Here is an 18,316-nt window from a genome sequence, read left to right on the forward strand (position 1 = left end):
GGAGTCTGATACCTCTCCGGTCGGACAATGTCAACCGAAACGGAATGCTATTATAAAAAAAAAAAAAAAAAGAAACAGACCAGTGAATGTCACGCATTAATTCAAGGGCCTCATCTCGCCTAGCCGAGTTGAATGACTCTTGAATCACTAAGCGACTCTCCAGAACCTTCAAAACTTGACTCGGCACTTGACAACAGCCAAAAGACAGAGAATTCAAAATATTACGCTTTGTGATTCTACAGTCTAAACATTCATTTGGGTGTTCCGAAATATGCTTCAGCATTTCGTACACTGAAGGAGAAAAAAAAATAAAAAATACACAACATCATGTATGTGTTCCCAATGAGCTCTCAGTGCCTGTCAGATAGTTTTATTTTCAACAACATCATAAAAATATGACTAGCGCAGCATTTATTCACGTGGTGGAATTTAATTGAATTTTGTTGAGCCATAAATTTCCCACACTAATTAGTCCCCGCACTATAATGAGGATGGAAATTAAGCTGATTTAATGGCTTAACAAAAGCTCGGACAGCTTATGTGGAAAGATGTTCTAGTGGGTATCATCGATGAATGAATTTTAGAGGAGCTCCAACACCTCCGCAGGAGAATCCGCAAGATTATCAATTCAGGTAATTGTAGAAAAAAAAAATCCACATACATATTTGTGGATCTCATCCGCTAACTCACAGCGATTGCGATGATGAATCTGCTTTAACGATGGAAATGAGTTCCAAGTTGAAAAAGATTTCTTTGCATCACAAGAGAATCAGTTCATCTGTGCCCTCATTTGCCAAAACGCAGTTACCCAAAATAAAGCACAAGGTTGTACGCGCTGCATCTTGTTTCTTTTTACTGGAAAAATGCAAGCGTTGGATCTCAAAATAAAAAGCTCAAGTTGAATGGATACGTACACCCTCAGTGCAGTTTTACAGAGTTTGGCAGTTTTTTTGCAAGTAAATCAGGCTTGTCTTTCTTCTCCAAAACATTTTTAAAAAGGCAGCAAAAAATCATAACACAAAAACTTGTCACGATTGATCAACTTCAGTCAATCCAGTCTTTTAGGGTTCACTCTAAAATTGGCATTTATTATTATTTTTTTTAACAAAGACATTGCACAACGCTAAAGAACATCTCAAAATTGTCCCTAATTTGACTTTTAAAACTTCTCTTCAAAATGTTGCCTTGGTATCACCTTGACGTGACCAACAGCAGAATCTAGGCCTGCAACTGTGTCTTAAAGTGAGCAAAAAAAATAAAATAAAAAAATGGTTAAGGCAACATCGGCACCACGCTGCTTCAAAAGAGTTACGGGCCGGTTTTACAGCTGCGCCCGGACCGGGAATAACGCTCATCTATTAGATCTGAGGCTCTGGTAAACGGCTCTGTCAGATTCATAACAAAATAAGACGCTAGCTAAAATGCTCTTATCGTCCGACTGTCCCTCTGGGCATTGATGAATTCTTTGTCTTAACAATAAGAATGTTTCCTTTGTTTTTTTTTTCCCATGACAACGTATCACACACACATGACGCTGAATGAAGAATGTTGAGATTTGACAGCAGCAATTAGTTTTGGCAGCACTGACAAACGCACAAAACCACTTCTTGCGTTGTAATACAACCGAATTCTATTTAATGTCCAACCCGACCCGGTTTCTCGGATGTTCCTTCTACAGGTGTATAAAGTGTCGGCCCAGCTTGTGTGTGTCATGTCACATTCAGCCCATCTGTCAATGAAGTGGATTATTTTGAGAGAGAGAGCCGAATTGGCTGCACGGAATCAGGCCGCCATCAATCTTCGGGGCGGGCGAGCAGGACGCGAGGGAGGTTAGCGGCTGGCCAGCGAGAGCGCCGCCGTGCCGCTTCCTGAACAGGTGACAGAGCAGTCAAGCGATTGGTTACTCAATCTCTGCCTCAGTGCACCCATTTGTCAAGGAAACATTCAGGAGAGCAAAAAAAAAAATGAAATAAAGATCTTGAACTCATTTTTGCGGTATGCAATGTCAGCAATTTCTTTGCATAGAGTAGCGAGGACCATTTCTCAAACATTATTCAACAGGACAAGACAACTGAGCTCAACATGACCTTGATAGTATTCACACTGATTTAGTTGACATTTTTTCCAAGTCGATTATTTTACATTTCTAGATTCGGATCGCACTTGATTCTAAGTGTCTAACGGATGAATAGCAAGTAGGCAATCATCAGAAGGGAAATAAATGTTTTGATTTTAGACGACAGAGCGTCAAAGAAGGGGTGATGACTTTTACAAGAAGGCATCTATATGTGCCACGCAGCCGCGTCTATTTATATCGGAGGCTACTGGCCTCAGTGAAACTGGAGACACTCTCAAATTATAAAATCAATTCTAATTCAAATATTCATCATAGCATTTCAATTTTGAGAAAGCAGTTCTGGTTAGTGGCACTCAACAACTGAGTAAGATTGATGTCGGCTTAATCCTCGACAAAAAAGAACGAGACCAAGCAGGAAATTGTACGGATGCCACAGCAACCGGCAGCGGTTTTAAAAAATGGCGAGCATCCAGTTGCGATTGATGAACATCCCGCAGAAGATCACAGATCAAGAAAAAGAAATGTCAAAACCGATTATCGAACATTGATCCTTTCAACATTTTTCCTTATTTATATTAGAAACAAGCAAAAAACAAATTGATGGCTCTTGCAGCCAATGCTCCCTCAGGGCTCTGATTCAGCCCTGAAGATAAAAATCAGCCTAGTGACATATACAACAATTTTGATCTTTGAAAAGATCAAAATATGTCCCGAACAAAGCTCCGACCGATATCCTCGAGTGATCCGTGAAAATGTCAAACCGGAATGCTGTCAGCAAGAAAATTCTGCATTAATGTGCAAAGAGTGTACAGTACACGTCTTCTTCGCATTTTTATGCAGTTAGTGACTCTGACAAGGAAACTTCTTGAGACGAAACCATCCCGGACGACTCCTCCAGATCTATGCGGAGGTTAGAGAGGAAGGCTATTTTTTTCCCCTCGCTTTTCCCCTTGGGGACCACTGCATTATTCAGAAGACACTTACCGAGGCTTGCACGTACTTGTACATTTTTGGCACCCAACCCAAATTGCCACCAGCCAGAATAAAGGCGAAAAAAATATGCTGGGAATGAAATCTATCCTTTAAAAATTCATTCCTATCTTTCTATCGCTCATCCGTCAACCTCTTGTTTCAATTAACAATACTTGGAGGGCTTCCCATGGTTTGGATTTTTACACGTCAGCTGTTTCATAGTGGAACTTCTGCAAGAGAGTTTTCTGACATGCTGCTTAAAGCCACCAGCATTCAAAAACAGGCTTTTTTTTGTTTCCACACATCAAACACAACTCATAGCACAAGGAGAACTAAGTAGAAGATAGCGTCTACTTAACAGCCGCTTGGCTTTTGCTGAGAATCCCCCCGCTAATTTCTGACAGTTCAGCAAGGAATGGAACGCTCATTGTTAGAGACTTAAAGAAAGCCTTTTCTGCTTTCCACTAAAAAAGCTCCCTTTACCCGTGACACTCCCTCTTACACCATTACCAATGCTAGTAAGCTTTTTCCATAATCAGAGAATTAAATCTGCCTAGGCTGCTTCCTTCCTCAGTTGCCCCTGCAGTGCAGAAGGCGTCTGGCTTAATTGCCAAAGGTTTTCATTACAAAAGAGGGAAACATAATTGTCATTTCCATCCCAGGCACCGAGATCAAAGCTCCCTTGGCTACCGGCACATTAATGGAGGCTTTTGCCTCTAGCTTGTTGTAGTCATTTGCCAATAAGACTCAGGGTGCGACTGTCACCATTTCCTCACCCCGAATCATCTTCTCGCTATCACAACGTTGGATGAAACGTCGAAACAAAATGTCACGGTGGCAAAGCGTGCAGCCTGTCATAGACGGCCGTATGCGAACATGCGAGGACTGTGTAGCAAATTAAAGGCACAATTAGTCACCACTCCTCTTTGCGCATGTATGGCTGCAAGCACGGTGAATCATCATGTAATAGTACACAAGTGTAGCAAATCATCCTGACATATTGCAGCAGCTGCTTTGACACAGCCAAAGCTGGGAAGTGCGGCCTCTTTGGAGCTAGTCACACCTCACAACCCAACGCCGTGTTGGAAAAGCTCAAATGGGACAAAAGCCGAACACTTACCCAGGGTGAGAATGTCAGTTCGACCTGGCCGGGCCACGTGCTGCTGCTGGATGCTCTGGTAGAGTGTCGCTTGGCACAGCAACAGGAAGCTGAGGCTGACCCACATTGCCAAAAACCAGGACATTCTGCGGGACAGTACAGAGCAGAACATGTGGATGGTGTCTTCACGCGGTAAATCGGAATCGGTCAATTCTGGCATCGTGTGGTTTGACCGGCCGTTCAAGAAAAACAAATGTATCGTTTCAAACGGGAATCGAAAGAAGGACTCGGGAATTTGAGATGTTTAAATTCTAACAATGCTTCAATTCTCTGGAGTGAGCAAGGCTGTTTTTCTTTGCTTATGTATTTTTACTTTCTTACTGTTTTGTTGATGCGAACGTTGGTTCGTTGTGTGAAACAATTACTCCTCAAGTTTATTGTTGCCTGTTTGCAGATGGATTTGTTTTTATCAGGGGTTAACTTGTAGGAGGGACCTTTGCTATTTACAGTTAGTCACTGGAGACTGTTATTGATACGATTCTTGCTTGTGTGGTTTCCAGCAAGTATCTTTTTTTCTTTTGGAATCCATTTTCACTCCAAGTAAACTAAAAATCTGGTAAATGACCCCACCAAAGCTGCCATCTTCCATCATTGTGGGTTTTAAGAAGCACTGTTAAAAATAGTTAGGGCAACAACCGCAGCAGTTTTCCTCGTTACGTCCACTACGAGTTCATCGGCATCACCGCAAATTGGCCGATATAAAACCCAATGCTTGGCCTCTTTTCTGACACTGAGCTAGCTGACTTGGAGAGAAACAATGCCAGCCATTATGACAACACTGTCCAAAATTCCAGCAAGGTAAAAAAAAGAGAATTTGCAACTTCAGCAAGAAGACCTTTCCGATGCTCCAAAAATCAATGCCACTTGGCATATGATGCCCAAATCTCAGATGAAGCCTGACAAAGCGTACTTCAGAATTTTTTTTTTTAACAAGGCATTAATACTTTATATGAAAACAAACACTGTCTTGTTTTCATTCTTTATGTATTTAAATACATTTATTGAAATTTCTCTCTTTGGATCAATCCATTTTCGATACTTTTCTTCACTGGCCTATTTCAGCTGAGATGGGGTCTACCATGGATTGGATGTTGCACAATCCTAGCAATCTGCCCTGTCGCCATTGTTTTAATCAACCCATTCTTTGTGTGAGAGTTGCTTTTTAAGTATTCCAATAAGAAACCCACACATTGATCGCATTACACTTAATTGACAAGAGTAAAATCATCCATCCATCCACACAGATTCAATTGAAAAATTCATATCTGAGCTATACACGTCTTTGTTTTCTCCATTTGATTCTGTTTAGGGTAAAGGCTGATGTGGAACCTTTACGAGCTGATTTTAGGGACAACCTTGACTGATCATTGTCAAACACATACTTTGATTCACACTCCCACGTGTGGAAATCGTAGTATGAGGAGCCCGGGGACTGAATGCAAAGCACCCAGAGATTTATTTTGGTTCATTGATAAAATACGTCACCAGACGTTTTTAGAACAAAATGCTCTTCAGTCACAGTCTTGACATACAAAAACACCGCTGACCTCTGATTTAATAAAAGATACTGCCCGTTGTAGGTCTAATTAGTTTGTGCTTGCTTTAAATCCACCGCAATGCTTCTAAGAAAGTGTGACAAGGCTAATTACTATATCCATCCAGGAAAAAAGATATTCAATTATATATTGTTTATTAGTTAAAGCAGATTAACCTGCCTGCTTAACATTTGTTTATTATTCATATTTTTATGCAAAAGCATTTTGGGGCTGTAGGGCAAAGACGGTCAGGTGTTGGTGTGCAGCGGAACACATCTATGCAGACAATATGTAACAAAAGCTCAAATTAGCCACACAGACGTTTACACAAATATCATACCAAAGGGAAAAATGTCCAATATTATAATGGCCAAGAAGAAAAATGCAACCTTTGAAGAGATTTTTTGAAGTGCCTCACCTCGACAAAAGCGCAGTTTTTGTTTTTGTCATTCAAGGTTGAGGACCTGCATGGGTGTAATCACACTCATGCATACGTGTTAGTGCACAACAGCAGCAAGCCACTCACCAACATGACATAACAGCTGCATGTAAACTTTGCTCATTTTAAAACACATCACTCCAGAATTGAATTTTTGCATGACAAACCTAATTCAGTCTATTCCAGTCTAAGAGCAGCATGTGTCAAAGTTCCAGTTGGAAAAATTCCCTCCACTCTCCCCCTGCTCCCAAAACCAGAGATGGCCCTCCAATATGATCCACACCCTTACCTGAGTAGTAAGTTTCAGAGGACCAAGTCTCGGTTCAAGCGTCTGACTCCCCAGCCGGCTCACACTTTCAATTCATCCATCCTGTAGAAACCTTCCTGCCTGAAATTCCAGATGAGCCGAACCCAGAACAAAAGGTGCTTGGCCAAGACTGTTCTTCTCCGTCCTTTGGATCTGCACTGTTCCTTTTCTCTGAATTCCTTGGAAACACAAAAGAGTCACCAAAGCCAGCGCACCCTCAGGTCTGTGTCACCCAGTGGATGGAGGAAGCGGTGGCTCATCATGTCATGGCAGTAATCAGCTTCACACGTGGAGATAGATCTCCGTTCCTCTCGGCCGCCCCAGCCGTCGCGCCTTGCTCTCTCCGTGAAGTAGAACTCCTATGTTGCGATGACTGGGAAGCTTCTTTCGTGCACACCCCCACCCTCACACTCCTTGTCACGCATGCAGCGGAAGGCTCCCGAGGAAGGAGCGCTCTGTCTTCCCTTGGCTGCGTCCCCTCATTGAGAAGCTGTGAGCCACAGTCCTCTCTCCAAGCCACTAAGTAGAGAGTCTGTATCAGAGAGGCAGAGCGCTTGTGCGAGTGAGCATGTGTATACCCAGCTGGGAGAGAGAGGGAGAGATAGAGAGGGGGAGAGAGAGAGAGAGAGAGTTGAATGCCTTAAAGTAAGACTGCAGCTCACTTCTTCATCAACTCTTGATGATCAAATGAAGCATGCTTTATGAAGCCACCATTCTTTACATCCCCAGCCGCGCTTCGGCAATGACCGGAGGAGAGGTGCACGTTTAGCTGTCGGCTCATTAGAACGCCTTTGAGTGTATCCATGCGCAAAAAAATGTCTAAGAGGGTGTGGAGGGAGGGGTGAGTAACTATGCCCTTCCCGTCATCACCCTCTAGCAATTGAGAGGGAAATATGTTGTAAGCATGAGAGTTTTAATAGGCGGCAGAACGCCTCTTCGGAGATTTGCAATCAGCAAACGGTCCATTTATGCTCTTTCGAGCGGTTTTTGAAATGATGATGATAATTTGTGTTTCACGGCCAGAAAAAGTAGGAGAATCCCTCAGTGACTTTCCTTTGAGGGGGGGGGCAAAAAAAAAAAAATTACACAGCCACATTTTTTTGCTGTGTGAGTGGTGAACATTGTGAGAGGCGAGCCTTGCCTTCCCATAATATATTTCTCCTGCATACAGAGGAGTGGTCCATTAACATGTTGCCTGTTAGAGATGTGGAGGACATGCAAATGAGACGCAGGCGCAGGTTGACACCCTTGCTATGATTTTTGCATCTCGTCGTACTTTCCTCCAAAAAATATTGTAAGAAAACATTGAGGTCAGTTATTTTTGCTGAAGACTGAAAATATTGCTTCTGATAGACAATGTAGAAGATGGCACAATTTTCATCTGAGCTCCGTTGGTGGAGCGAGCACGTGACATGCATAAGTGTCTTTAGAGCCATGTAAATGATGCAAAGCTCACAAAGGAGTGCATTTACATTTACTGGAATTCATAGTTAATGTCAATTTAGCTACCGGATTATTTAGCTAGTGGCCTCATAGCAGAACAGCAGAACTTGGATCAAAGCAATAAACCAGGGAAATATGATTTCCACAAGTTTTTTTTGTGCTCATGCTTTTGATTTGTTCTGTTTTATTCAGCACCAGGCTAAAAAGCACCATGTGTCAGGAGAATGGACGAGAACAGTCACTCCACAAATTGCCGTCCCCCTCTTCCCACTTTCCTTCCTCGGGGGCATTCATCATTTCCAAACAGCTGTCGCCTCAGACTGTGCCACTGCTTAACCACCGATGACCGATCATCGGCCAACTCTGTTTGGACCCTGGCCACCCCTGTTGTTTTGTTTATTAGCCATTTTCTGGATTTCGTGCTCTTCTCCAGTCGAGCCAACGGCCGTCTGTACCTGACTCGCCGGACAACACAAAACACTAATTAAGCCCGAAAGACAAAGCTGTTCTCTTTCGAATGGTGTGGCCACTCACATTTGTTACAAAGCTTTTCTTCTCTTGGTTGTTATCTGTCTGTTTTCACCAATAATGTTATAAAACACTTAAATAGGAGACAGAGGGGAATAGAGCATTGCTAAAATATTAGACAAGAAAAGTAAATTATTTTTGAAGACGCAAGCAGTGGAACTGTCTTCACTGCGGGATGGTGAAGAGGAGGAAATGGCTAATGAATGGAAATAATAAATAATCCAAATGTGGGGAGTTTGTGTTTGAAGAAGGTCAGTAATTTTGATCTCAGCAGGGTTGTTTGTCTTGCTGGTTGAGAAAGAAGAGAAAATTACAAGCCGACTTCACGACAAAACTGCGAGACCGATAAAAATATTTTTCTTATTATTCTAATTGGATCAGAGGGTGGAAGGGTTTTGGCACCCTGCCCGAAGAAACCACCTGTGAAAATGTTTTTCTCAATAGTTTTCAAATGATGAGACAGGCCGCTTGCTGAGAGCAACAGTCCCGTTGCGAGCGATTGGAGCTGAGTTGAAAGCCAAAAGAGAAAAATTACACCAAGATCCCACTTCACAAATCAGGGGGTAAAAAAAATTCCCATTTCCCTGCAGGCTCCATGAGAATGACAAACTTTCACATCATACAGTACAGGAACGGTCAATTATAATTAATTTCAAAAGACAGATACCTCAGAAAATATTTCATCTAAACATAGGCCAGAAAAGAAGTGAGTCCTACCAAGAAAAATATTCCACCGGCATTATGATGTGTGCAGGCAATCGTCTCAAATCGACTTTCATAGAAAGAAATCTAAACATGCAAACTAATCCAATTTTTTAATAAATCTACCTGGAATTTGTTTGCATTTCTGCAACGCTTCCATATTTTTTAATATCCTCCCAACATATCAGGCAGATGTACTTCCACTTGGTCCTAAGCCTGGATTTCTTGTGTTCTTGCAGCAGTACAGGCTTTATCCATCCCTGAGCTGAGGCTGAGGAGTGAATGACTGAGTATGACTGATGACTAACATGTGAGTCACAAACTTGAGCCACGTTGGACTCCTCCACATCTACTTTCAGAATATAAGCAAGAACACATGACATTATTGTGCACATGATGAAAACAGATAAGTCCGGCATGCTGACAAGCATCCACGTTCAGACTTTAATCTGCCTTTTCTCTCACCCCCCTCGCTAGACGGACAATTCCCGGAAGATAACGCAACTGCGTGCTTCTCGCGAGTGAGTGAATAAAGCATTACAATCTTGGGCTGAGGCTGTTGAGAGACAGAGCAGAGCAAAGCAGAGCCAATACATGCTGACCTTCCTCACGTCTGCTTAAATTTCAGCAGGGGAGGACCGTTTCATAAAAGGGATTATTCTGTTCCCTCACCTTTGACCTGGCTTGCTGCTTTCCACAGTGGCTCGAGAAGCCGTTCCATCACTCAAAGAAAAGCAGAAAAAGCTAGGAGGAGTAGGAGAGATGATTTTGACTACCGTGCTGGGATGGGATGGGATAATGAATCAGGACGAAGATTTGGATGACAGTTTCCTCTACTGACCCCTGCAAGCAACCCCCATTGAGATGGAGAAACCTGAGTGACCTTTTGCATCAGCCATTTCACTAAGGTCATATCAGGATGTGGCAGGTTGACTTTATTGGCAATGAGCAAGCGATTCACTCCCTCAAAACAAAATTCCAGCTCTGCCAGGAAGGCGTCCAATTCTACTTTGCTTCCAGCCATCACCCGCCAGGCACGCGAGAATGAAAGAAATGGAATTGAAAAGGCAAGAGAGAAAAGGAAACGGTCATAAAGACGATGAGATAGTGCACAGGTGAATAGCAGTCAAAAATGAACATGAAGTGGCGTAATGGCAAAGACCCCCCACCCGTTCCTCTTGACGAGCAGCGCTTATTTACTGTGACCTCTCCTTTCCCCACGGCGGCGTTCTCCTGACTGGACTCCCATACATCATCACCTACTCCAACAATGATACTCGCACCCAGGGAAGGCTTGTTGCCCTTTAAAATAAATTATTTCAGGAGTATCAAAATAACACCACGCTTGAGCACGACTAATTGTTTCCTAGGAATGTTACGTTCTCTTTGGTGGGGAGAAACACTCCATTGATCATTAATGAAATAAATGATGACAAATTTGTTTTTTTTTAATGAAAGACTTATTACAGTACGTTTTCAAACGAGCTTTTAGGTACAGTCTGTGTTCTAGACAATAATTCAAATGTCAGGGGAGTAAATCAGATCTGCAAAAGTGTTTGAATCACCTTAGTATCCATGGCAACTAACCATTTCCAGCCCATTATATGAGTTTCATATTTGGTTGTATATCCTTTTTGTGTTGAGCTTGCTCTTTTTTTTTTTTTTTTTTTTTTTTTTAAAGCACCATGGTGAGTTTTGTAATGACCCCATCAAAAAGCTATCTTTATACAGCTTGAATCTAAGCAGTGTTGTTTTTTTTAAACCAGATTTCATGTGGTTGCATGAAAGCCGAGCAAACCACTCCTGTTGTGTTAGGTGGTATGATTTGCAAATGCAAATTAATTCACTCATGATAAAATGTTTCCAATCCTGTTTCATTAAGTATTTGCGATATAATTGCAATATGAAGCAATCAAATAAATGAAAGTCAGAATATATTATGACAATATATTTCTGATAACTCCCAAAAAACAGATTAAATTACAGAAGTAAACTGCTATCTCCTTTAAAAATTGATAAAAAGGAGCAAGACGTGCATCATGTGTAAACATGAGCACGCCCATTTCAAACCCTCAAAAGAAATTGCAGGGCTGATAGAAATATGTTAGATAAGAAAAATTGAAAGTATGAGCAAGTTGAATTGTGCAAGAGCTGAAATTGGCTGAAAAAGAGCAAGGGGGGGCATGATTGACAATTTACATCCTCTTCACAAGGGACATGAGTCATGCTGAACCCATTAGGGGAGCTCTGCCGTCGAAGGGCCGAGCAGAAAAAGCCATTCACTGCCACCCTGTCTGTGCTCGTCACCCATCTCCATTAATATTCATGCTGGGGCAAATTTTTTTGAGGGAAAAACGACAGGGAGAGAAAGACCACCAAAACCTGTCCACACCGGCCAAACATTTGTAAGCTGGATCACGGCGGATCCTGTTTGCACATTTTCAAACATGTGATATCACTTACCTGGTGGAGAGATAAACACAGTGGCCAAGGAGTGCTGGTAAAAAATCCCCATGTCTTCATTCACTTCAGCAAAAGTGCCAAAGCAGTTTTAGAGATTTACTTGATGAAAAAGGAGGCGGAGCCTTTGTGTCTCATCCAGGTGTTGCTTGTCGCCTCATCACTTTGTATTGGATGTGTGTGTTTTGAGCAACAGTTTTGGCTGCTAAGCAGAAAATTAATAGATCCAGATCTGTTTACATGAGCAAACAGGTTGGAACCTGTTTTTGCATCCATTGTTGCAAAGCAAAGTGGGTGACATTTCAATAAAAATATCAAATTCTCTCAAAAATGATTAGAGTGTTAGTTTGCGTTAGTCTGATAACATTTGATCCTAATGTTGTTTTCTGTTTCGGTCCCTGAGAGTCAAGAGTCACAGAGGGATCATGTTCAAGTTATAAATGTGCCAATTAGCTGGAGGTGGAACGAGCGCGTCTCCAAAGTAGTACTCAAGTGACTTGTGCAAAAATATCGCCAGGCCCATAGATTTTATTTAGGTCGGCTTAATGCAGCCCATTGACTTCTGGATGAGGACCGGGATTAGGTCAAATATACTTCACTCGCTAATGTACGCCTAATGGCTCTAATATAGATTTGCCATAAAAGCAGATGAGGATAAATATTGCTGGATTTTAAAACATTTATGAGATATCGAAAGCGCTGCTTCAAATGTTTTTAGGTGACTGCGCAATGTTGAAAGTGGGGAATGTTTAAACTCAGCATAACATTTTTTTACTGCTGAGGTTTTAAGTTTATTCCTCATCTTATTCCTATTCCATTAAGAGAAACAACCCATCCACATATAAGGCACACTTGATTATGAGGCTCAGTCATTTTTTGAAGAAAATGAAAAGATTTTAAATTTGCCTTATTGTCGGAAAAATACGGTTCATTGCATCTCGCTTCCAAGTGTTTACCTGTTGAATAGCTTTTCTGAATATGTAATCAACGCCTGTGGGCAAGGTCGCATCACGGATGATGCTGGAGGAATAATACGATATTTACTCAACATGAGGTCTGAATAATTAACAGATTATTGATAATGTAGTGTCATCAAAGGTCACTTCCAAATCAATTCATTTTCCTTCCTACTATGCTAGCTACAAAAAGTCTGTTGCTGTGCAATATTGACACGTTCATTCGTCAAATTAGCACCTCGGTGCCTTTCATGCTGAGGCAAAGTCTCAAAGCCTCCATTTTAATAGTTTGTTATTCCGTGCAATTCATCTGTCGAAATCAGGTGTCTCACCAAAACACATCTGTGCCCCGCAAAAATTATTTAAAAATCCTCTTGTTAAGAAGTTTGCAGATTTATTTCACTGTCAGCTGGCACAACAGAGGTGACCCTGGACTTGGAGAGTGAGATGTCTCAAGTATATGTTGCATCTTCAGTAAGAGGAGGAATCTGCATATCAAGAGGAGAAGAGCTAACAGAAGAAGGATGTCCTGCATGCACACAAGAGAACAAACAACCTGTGCACTTACATCCATGAAGCCATAAGATCAATTTATCATTTCCTCCAAATCTGCAATGAGTCAATAAAAAATGACTCACGCCACTCAAACGATAATGCCGCACTACAAAGAGCTCGCTCGGATCAAAAAGAACTGCCGCCGTTTTTATGGTGTCTTATTGCCTTCATATTTCACACAGGAAATGTAGCGGCAAACCTGTCCAGGTCCTGGAAAATTTAGGGCACTGAGCAGCCAAGCCGTTTTATTGTAAGTCAAAGCGGATCTTTTCTATGTAAAATCAAAATAGAAAGATGGATTTGGATGCCTGCTGAGTTTATTTGTTTTCATTTTAACATGCCAACATGTATCAACACTGTTGAAAACTACCCTCCTTGTCTCTGTATCTAGCCAGCAATCTTTTTCCACTGGTTAGAATCAGAAGTAAAAATGGAATGGAAAAACAAAAAATGCGTTCATATTTTTATCTATAATTATCATCCAATATTGTGATCACATTTCAAAATGTTTAGCGAAAATTTAGGAAATATTTGGCACAGTTAAGACAACTGCCAGCTGAGTTTGTCATTCAGATTACTCTCGTTATTCAACGTCTCGTTCTATTTGTCATTTTGTAGCTTAGCTTGCAACATCGTTCTGGTCGGTAGCTTTGGGCCAATGAAGCATAGAATAATTTGCCTTATATTATATTATGTTCCATTCTATTATAATTTATTATATTATGCTAAAATCGGACAGTACTGAGTCAGGAGTGGAACTGATTCAATTTCCCACTGAGAGGATGTTATAGGCCAACGAAATACTACTTCAAGACTCCCCGGGGTGCCCCATATTCTCTTCTGCTCACCCTGCACACTGTGCGCTTAATGGAATTTAATAGAATTTTTGCACTTTTGCTTTCCTCTATCATTTCCGCTCAAATGTCAGAGGCATAACATGGACGTTGCCCTCCTGACACTGAAGACTTAATTAAGGATCCCAAATGTCTCTTGCTACGAGAGAGCTCACGTTAACAATAGTTTGATGAGGCTTTGGTGATGACGGTCACATTGCAGTTTTGCCGTCCGAGGAAAACAAGCCACATTTGCGTTCCATCCACCATTAATGATGTCTGCAGCCTACAAATGTCATAGCTAAAGTAAAATCGTTGAAATTATTAATGAGCTTTCAGGTTTATTTAAGTGGATGGAAAGCAATGCAGGTATGCTGGTGACTTTTTTTATTATTATTATTCATGGATTTTCAGTCTAGGTAATCAGAAGCGTTTAAATCAACATGTGAGATGTTGTGGAAAATAAATAAAAGTGAGTCTTTCAACCGCCCCACCTTTGCAAATGAAGGAAATGGCCTGCAACGAGTTCAGCACCATGGACAGCAGCCGTTCTTTCTACAATGGTATTCAAAGGGTTGGAGACGCCTGACAAAAACTCCAGCAGTTTTCTAGATTCAAATGAATTTATTTTGAGCATTCATAGTTGGGGAAACAAAATTCTGTAAATTTAGCACATCATTTTGAATTTTTGTGTCAGAAACTCAGGCCACGAAAGAGTTACCAGACGCAGTACGATTGTACTGCAGTATTTTGTTTGTATGTATTCTGTAATGTGAATGCTTTCCCATTTTGTTTTGTTGATTTACTTTCATTTTTTAAATCTTCTAACAATTTTCAGTTTCCTCAATTTTAATGTGCAACTATACAAAAAATAGATATCTCGCATAGTGAATTGATCAATACGATGCTCCAAAGGATGTCGAAGCTTGTTGTTCTTTGGCGTTAGGTAGGTCAAAAGACATCCCACTGTTGATAGAACCCCCAAACGGACAGATAAGCCCGTGTTTGTTTTCTAACTACACTCCGGTAAGCTAAAATTGAGTGGCACTATCTAAAGCTTCTAGCGATTAGCTGACATGCCGGAGGGTTGGTGCTGCAAAGACTAATTAGCTTCATTAACCTGCACTCAAGATAAAAACAATTGCTTTCATCTAATTGAAATGCGGATTTCCCCCCCATACTTTGGCTCAGCCCTCCAGCTGTCTTGTCTCATTCTTCGCTGGATTTGCTACACTTAGCCTTTTCCCGGCCCTCCACCTCTTCAAGCTGCTCCAACATAAATCACTCTCACCTTTTCTTTTTTAAAAATGATTATACCATGCCACCAATGAGTTCTTGACATATTTATGAATAAAACCGGCACATATAAAGCACATCCGAATACAAATAAAACCCCGAATGCATGAAGCCCCGCTCCCGCTGCGACGTCTCTCTTAAATCACAAGCGGAGTCGCCATAAGCACCAAGAGGATCCACAACTGTGACCAACATTTACGACAACGCTGATGCCGATGGAAATGAACGTGTAGATCATCCGAAGAATTCAATAAAGCCATCAAACCATTTAGACTTTTATAACATTTTACGGTATAAGCAGAGATGACTTCAGTAAATGATGAGAATTAGACAACTGCTTAGATTGTATTTGGCTCTCACTGCTCTTTTAGTCCCCCCCCAAATTCATTTAACACGAGGTAAACACGGCTCCAGCTTTCTAAAAGCAACAAAGTGTAGCGCATTTTCAACTCACTTTGCATATAATTTAACCTTTTCCCCTGCTCTTTAGCGCTCACAGGCATCAGGTCTTTAATATCAAAATAAATGAGCGCTGACGTGATTCACTTTGTTTGCTATTGTTCTCAAAGTGACGGACTCCGGGGTTTGACAGAAAGGCACCGCGGGAATCATTTTAGGCCGCTTTACCCTCTGAAGTGATATCGGCGTTCCAACCGGAGGGGTCCGAGCCCGTCATTAATGACCTTTTCAAACGCAGAGGGTGAATTCATTGTACTGAGGCAGCAAGCAGTCGCCGGTCGCTTTGTTCTCCAAAGTGTTCGGGCTGCATTAATCAAAGAGGTAAAGATTTTGATATGCGCCCTTTAGCAAAAAATAACAAGCTTGAATTCAAAAACAGCTGGTAGGCAGGTAGATGTGTGAATAAATATTACGTACATCTGCACAATCTACAAAAGTTTTTTGTTTTTTAATCAAAGCCATACTATTTTTATCCACAATGGTGAAACATGAATTCTAAATACAACCAATGTTCTTGAATTGTTTTCAAAAACAGAGGGAAAAGCCCAAAACTTGGATGGCGGCAAGTCCGAGGAAAAACTCAACGTCATGAGCTGAAAGATAAAATATTCCCTAAACTCAGTCTCTTGGATTTCCATTTTGATCACCTGCTTCCTCTTTGGAGGCGCCAGGATGGGAGGAGCCGAGCCAAGCCAAGTCCCCGAGATGCCAGAAGCAGTTAGCGTTGGGAAACACGGCCCAGCATCTGCTTCTACTGAGCGCTTCCCGGAAAGCAACTGCCATCTACACTAGGTTGAACAGAAGCAAACGCCACAAAGTAGCCTCAGTGGATGTCTGTGAGTCTCCGTCCAACCACCGAGTCTGGAAAGTGTGCGGAGGAGTCAAAGCAGCAGTTTGTCCCAAAGAGGGATGCGCTGATGCTCAGTGACGTAAATAGGTCCTGCGGATTTGCTAACACATTGCCAGGATATATTCGGATGTGTTAGCTCTGGGTTTCTATAAGACACTCATTGCTTCTCTTATTGGACTCAGACATGCAAATGAACTTCATTGTGGACAACGTGGGCCACGGTAACCTTGCTAGTAGGAGCATGGAGCGCTTGTTATGATGTAACCATGGCACTTTTTTTTTTTTGGGGCTATGAATCTCAGTTCGGGGATTCCTGTGTGATAAAAACTAACAAAATAAGCTCAAGTTGAAAATATTTTTTGCATTAAATTAAATAAAAACAAAAAAACATAGAAAAGAAATCTTATGCTCAACAAATCAATGAAAACTAACTATAGTTTTGGTGAAAATGTATTTTGTATTTCTCCTGGTCAATTTATACCACACAAGAGCTACCAGGGTTTATTTTATTTATATATGTTCAGTTTGAGTTCAACTTTAGTGAAAGGAAGCAATTTTTTTTGTTTTTAGTCACAGAAGCCCTGTGCCTTTATCATCCTATCAATTTTGTACCGTTTGTCGAAAGGTCAGGCCACTTTAAAAGCTCACATGATCTTATGTGCAAAGGGCAATTTTATTCATGTGACCTCTGATAGCATTTTAAAATGAGACAACATGAATGGAACATACACACAGTGTGAAATCCCAACATTTCTTGTCTTTGTCAGGCTGAAGATGGCGTGTAAACATGAAGCCCATCTATACATATCGGTGCAGTAAGAAAAACAATTAGCTGTGAGTGGTGTGCTTTTTTTTTTTTTCCTCCCCGCTGCCTTTCTGTCTGCGTCTTTGCTGTCAATAGCGTTTGGAAGATGAAAGGACCGTTTAGGTGAAATACAATAAAGGCATTTCTGGCCCCGGGCTCTGAGACTTACGATCAATGGCCGCCAGGAATGTTTTTCCTGTAACTAACATACATGAATATATTTACAAGATGCTGTTGTTCGTCACTTGGATTTGTTTTCCCTGAATGATTTGAAACCAGCAGTGGATAATAATGACATCGACCTTGTTGTGTCCTTTACATTAACATTTGGCGCTTCAGGTCTTCTGCTAAATATCATATTTGTTTGTTTGTTTGGTTTTTTTACAATGACATTTTACAGAATTTAGTTATTGCTGTGTTTTTTTTTTGTTAATAAAATATTCAAACAAGCACTTAGCTCACACTTCATATTTTACATGGCCTGCTTTTATATACTTGTTATTTTTTTTATTGCCTACAGTTCATTTTTATGCTTTTGCCCACATTGCTCTTTTTAATGTATAGTCGAATAGGCCTGTAATTTTTTTCTTGAGGAACAAATTGTAAATCTTGTGCAGCCTGGAATCAAACCACCAAACGCAGTACTGTGAGACAGATGAACTAACCCCATGTACCATCCTATAATAAATAGATAAATAAATAATCAGATAAATAATTTGATAAATAATCTAATTAATAAATAAATAAATAAATGTGCCTTTTGGAAATATTTCGTACACAGCCACATGCTCCAGACAGTCAAGCCAGCCTGCCTCTAACTTGTCACCTCGCTTTGTGTCATCCATTGTCAATCCTCTCTGATGTATATTTCAATGCCGCCATGACAAAAAGGTATCCTGGCAGGTGTAGCCAGGGGGCAAAGCAAGTGAGCCTTTGTTTA

At 41.1% G+C, this 18,316-nt stretch overlaps 1 protein-coding gene across 6 annotated transcripts in view; it reads right to left on the bottom strand.

Moving 5' to 3' along the window:
- Positions 1-11,772, bottom strand: part of tafa1b (TAFA chemokine like family member 1b) — a 113,222-nt gene extending 101,450 nt beyond the window's left edge. For 5 of the 6 annotated variants that reach the window (XM_088388769.1, XM_088388768.1, XM_088388770.1 and 2 more), the window contains exons 1-2: positions 11,626-11,772; positions 4,170-4,294 (exon numbers count right to left, since the gene is read on the bottom strand). In XM_088388769.1, the coding sequence (XP_088244895.1) occupies positions 4,170-4,293 (124 nt within the window). In that variant the 5' untranslated portion in view covers position 4,294; positions 11,626-11,772. Of the gene's footprint in view, positions 1-4,169; positions 4,295-6,471; positions 7,072-11,625 lie in introns of all 6 variants that reach the window. The other variant, XM_088388767.1, reaches the window with a different exon arrangement.
- Between the last annotated feature and the right edge of the window lie 6,544 nt (positions 11,773-18,316).

The sequence above is a fragment of the Syngnathus floridae genome, chromosome 11 (assembly GCF_059516105.1).
Source record: "Syngnathus floridae isolate MCC-2025c chromosome 11, RoL_Sflo_1.0, whole genome shotgun sequence".
NCBI lineage: Eukaryota > Metazoa > Chordata > Actinopteri > Syngnathiformes > Syngnathidae > Syngnathus > Syngnathus floridae.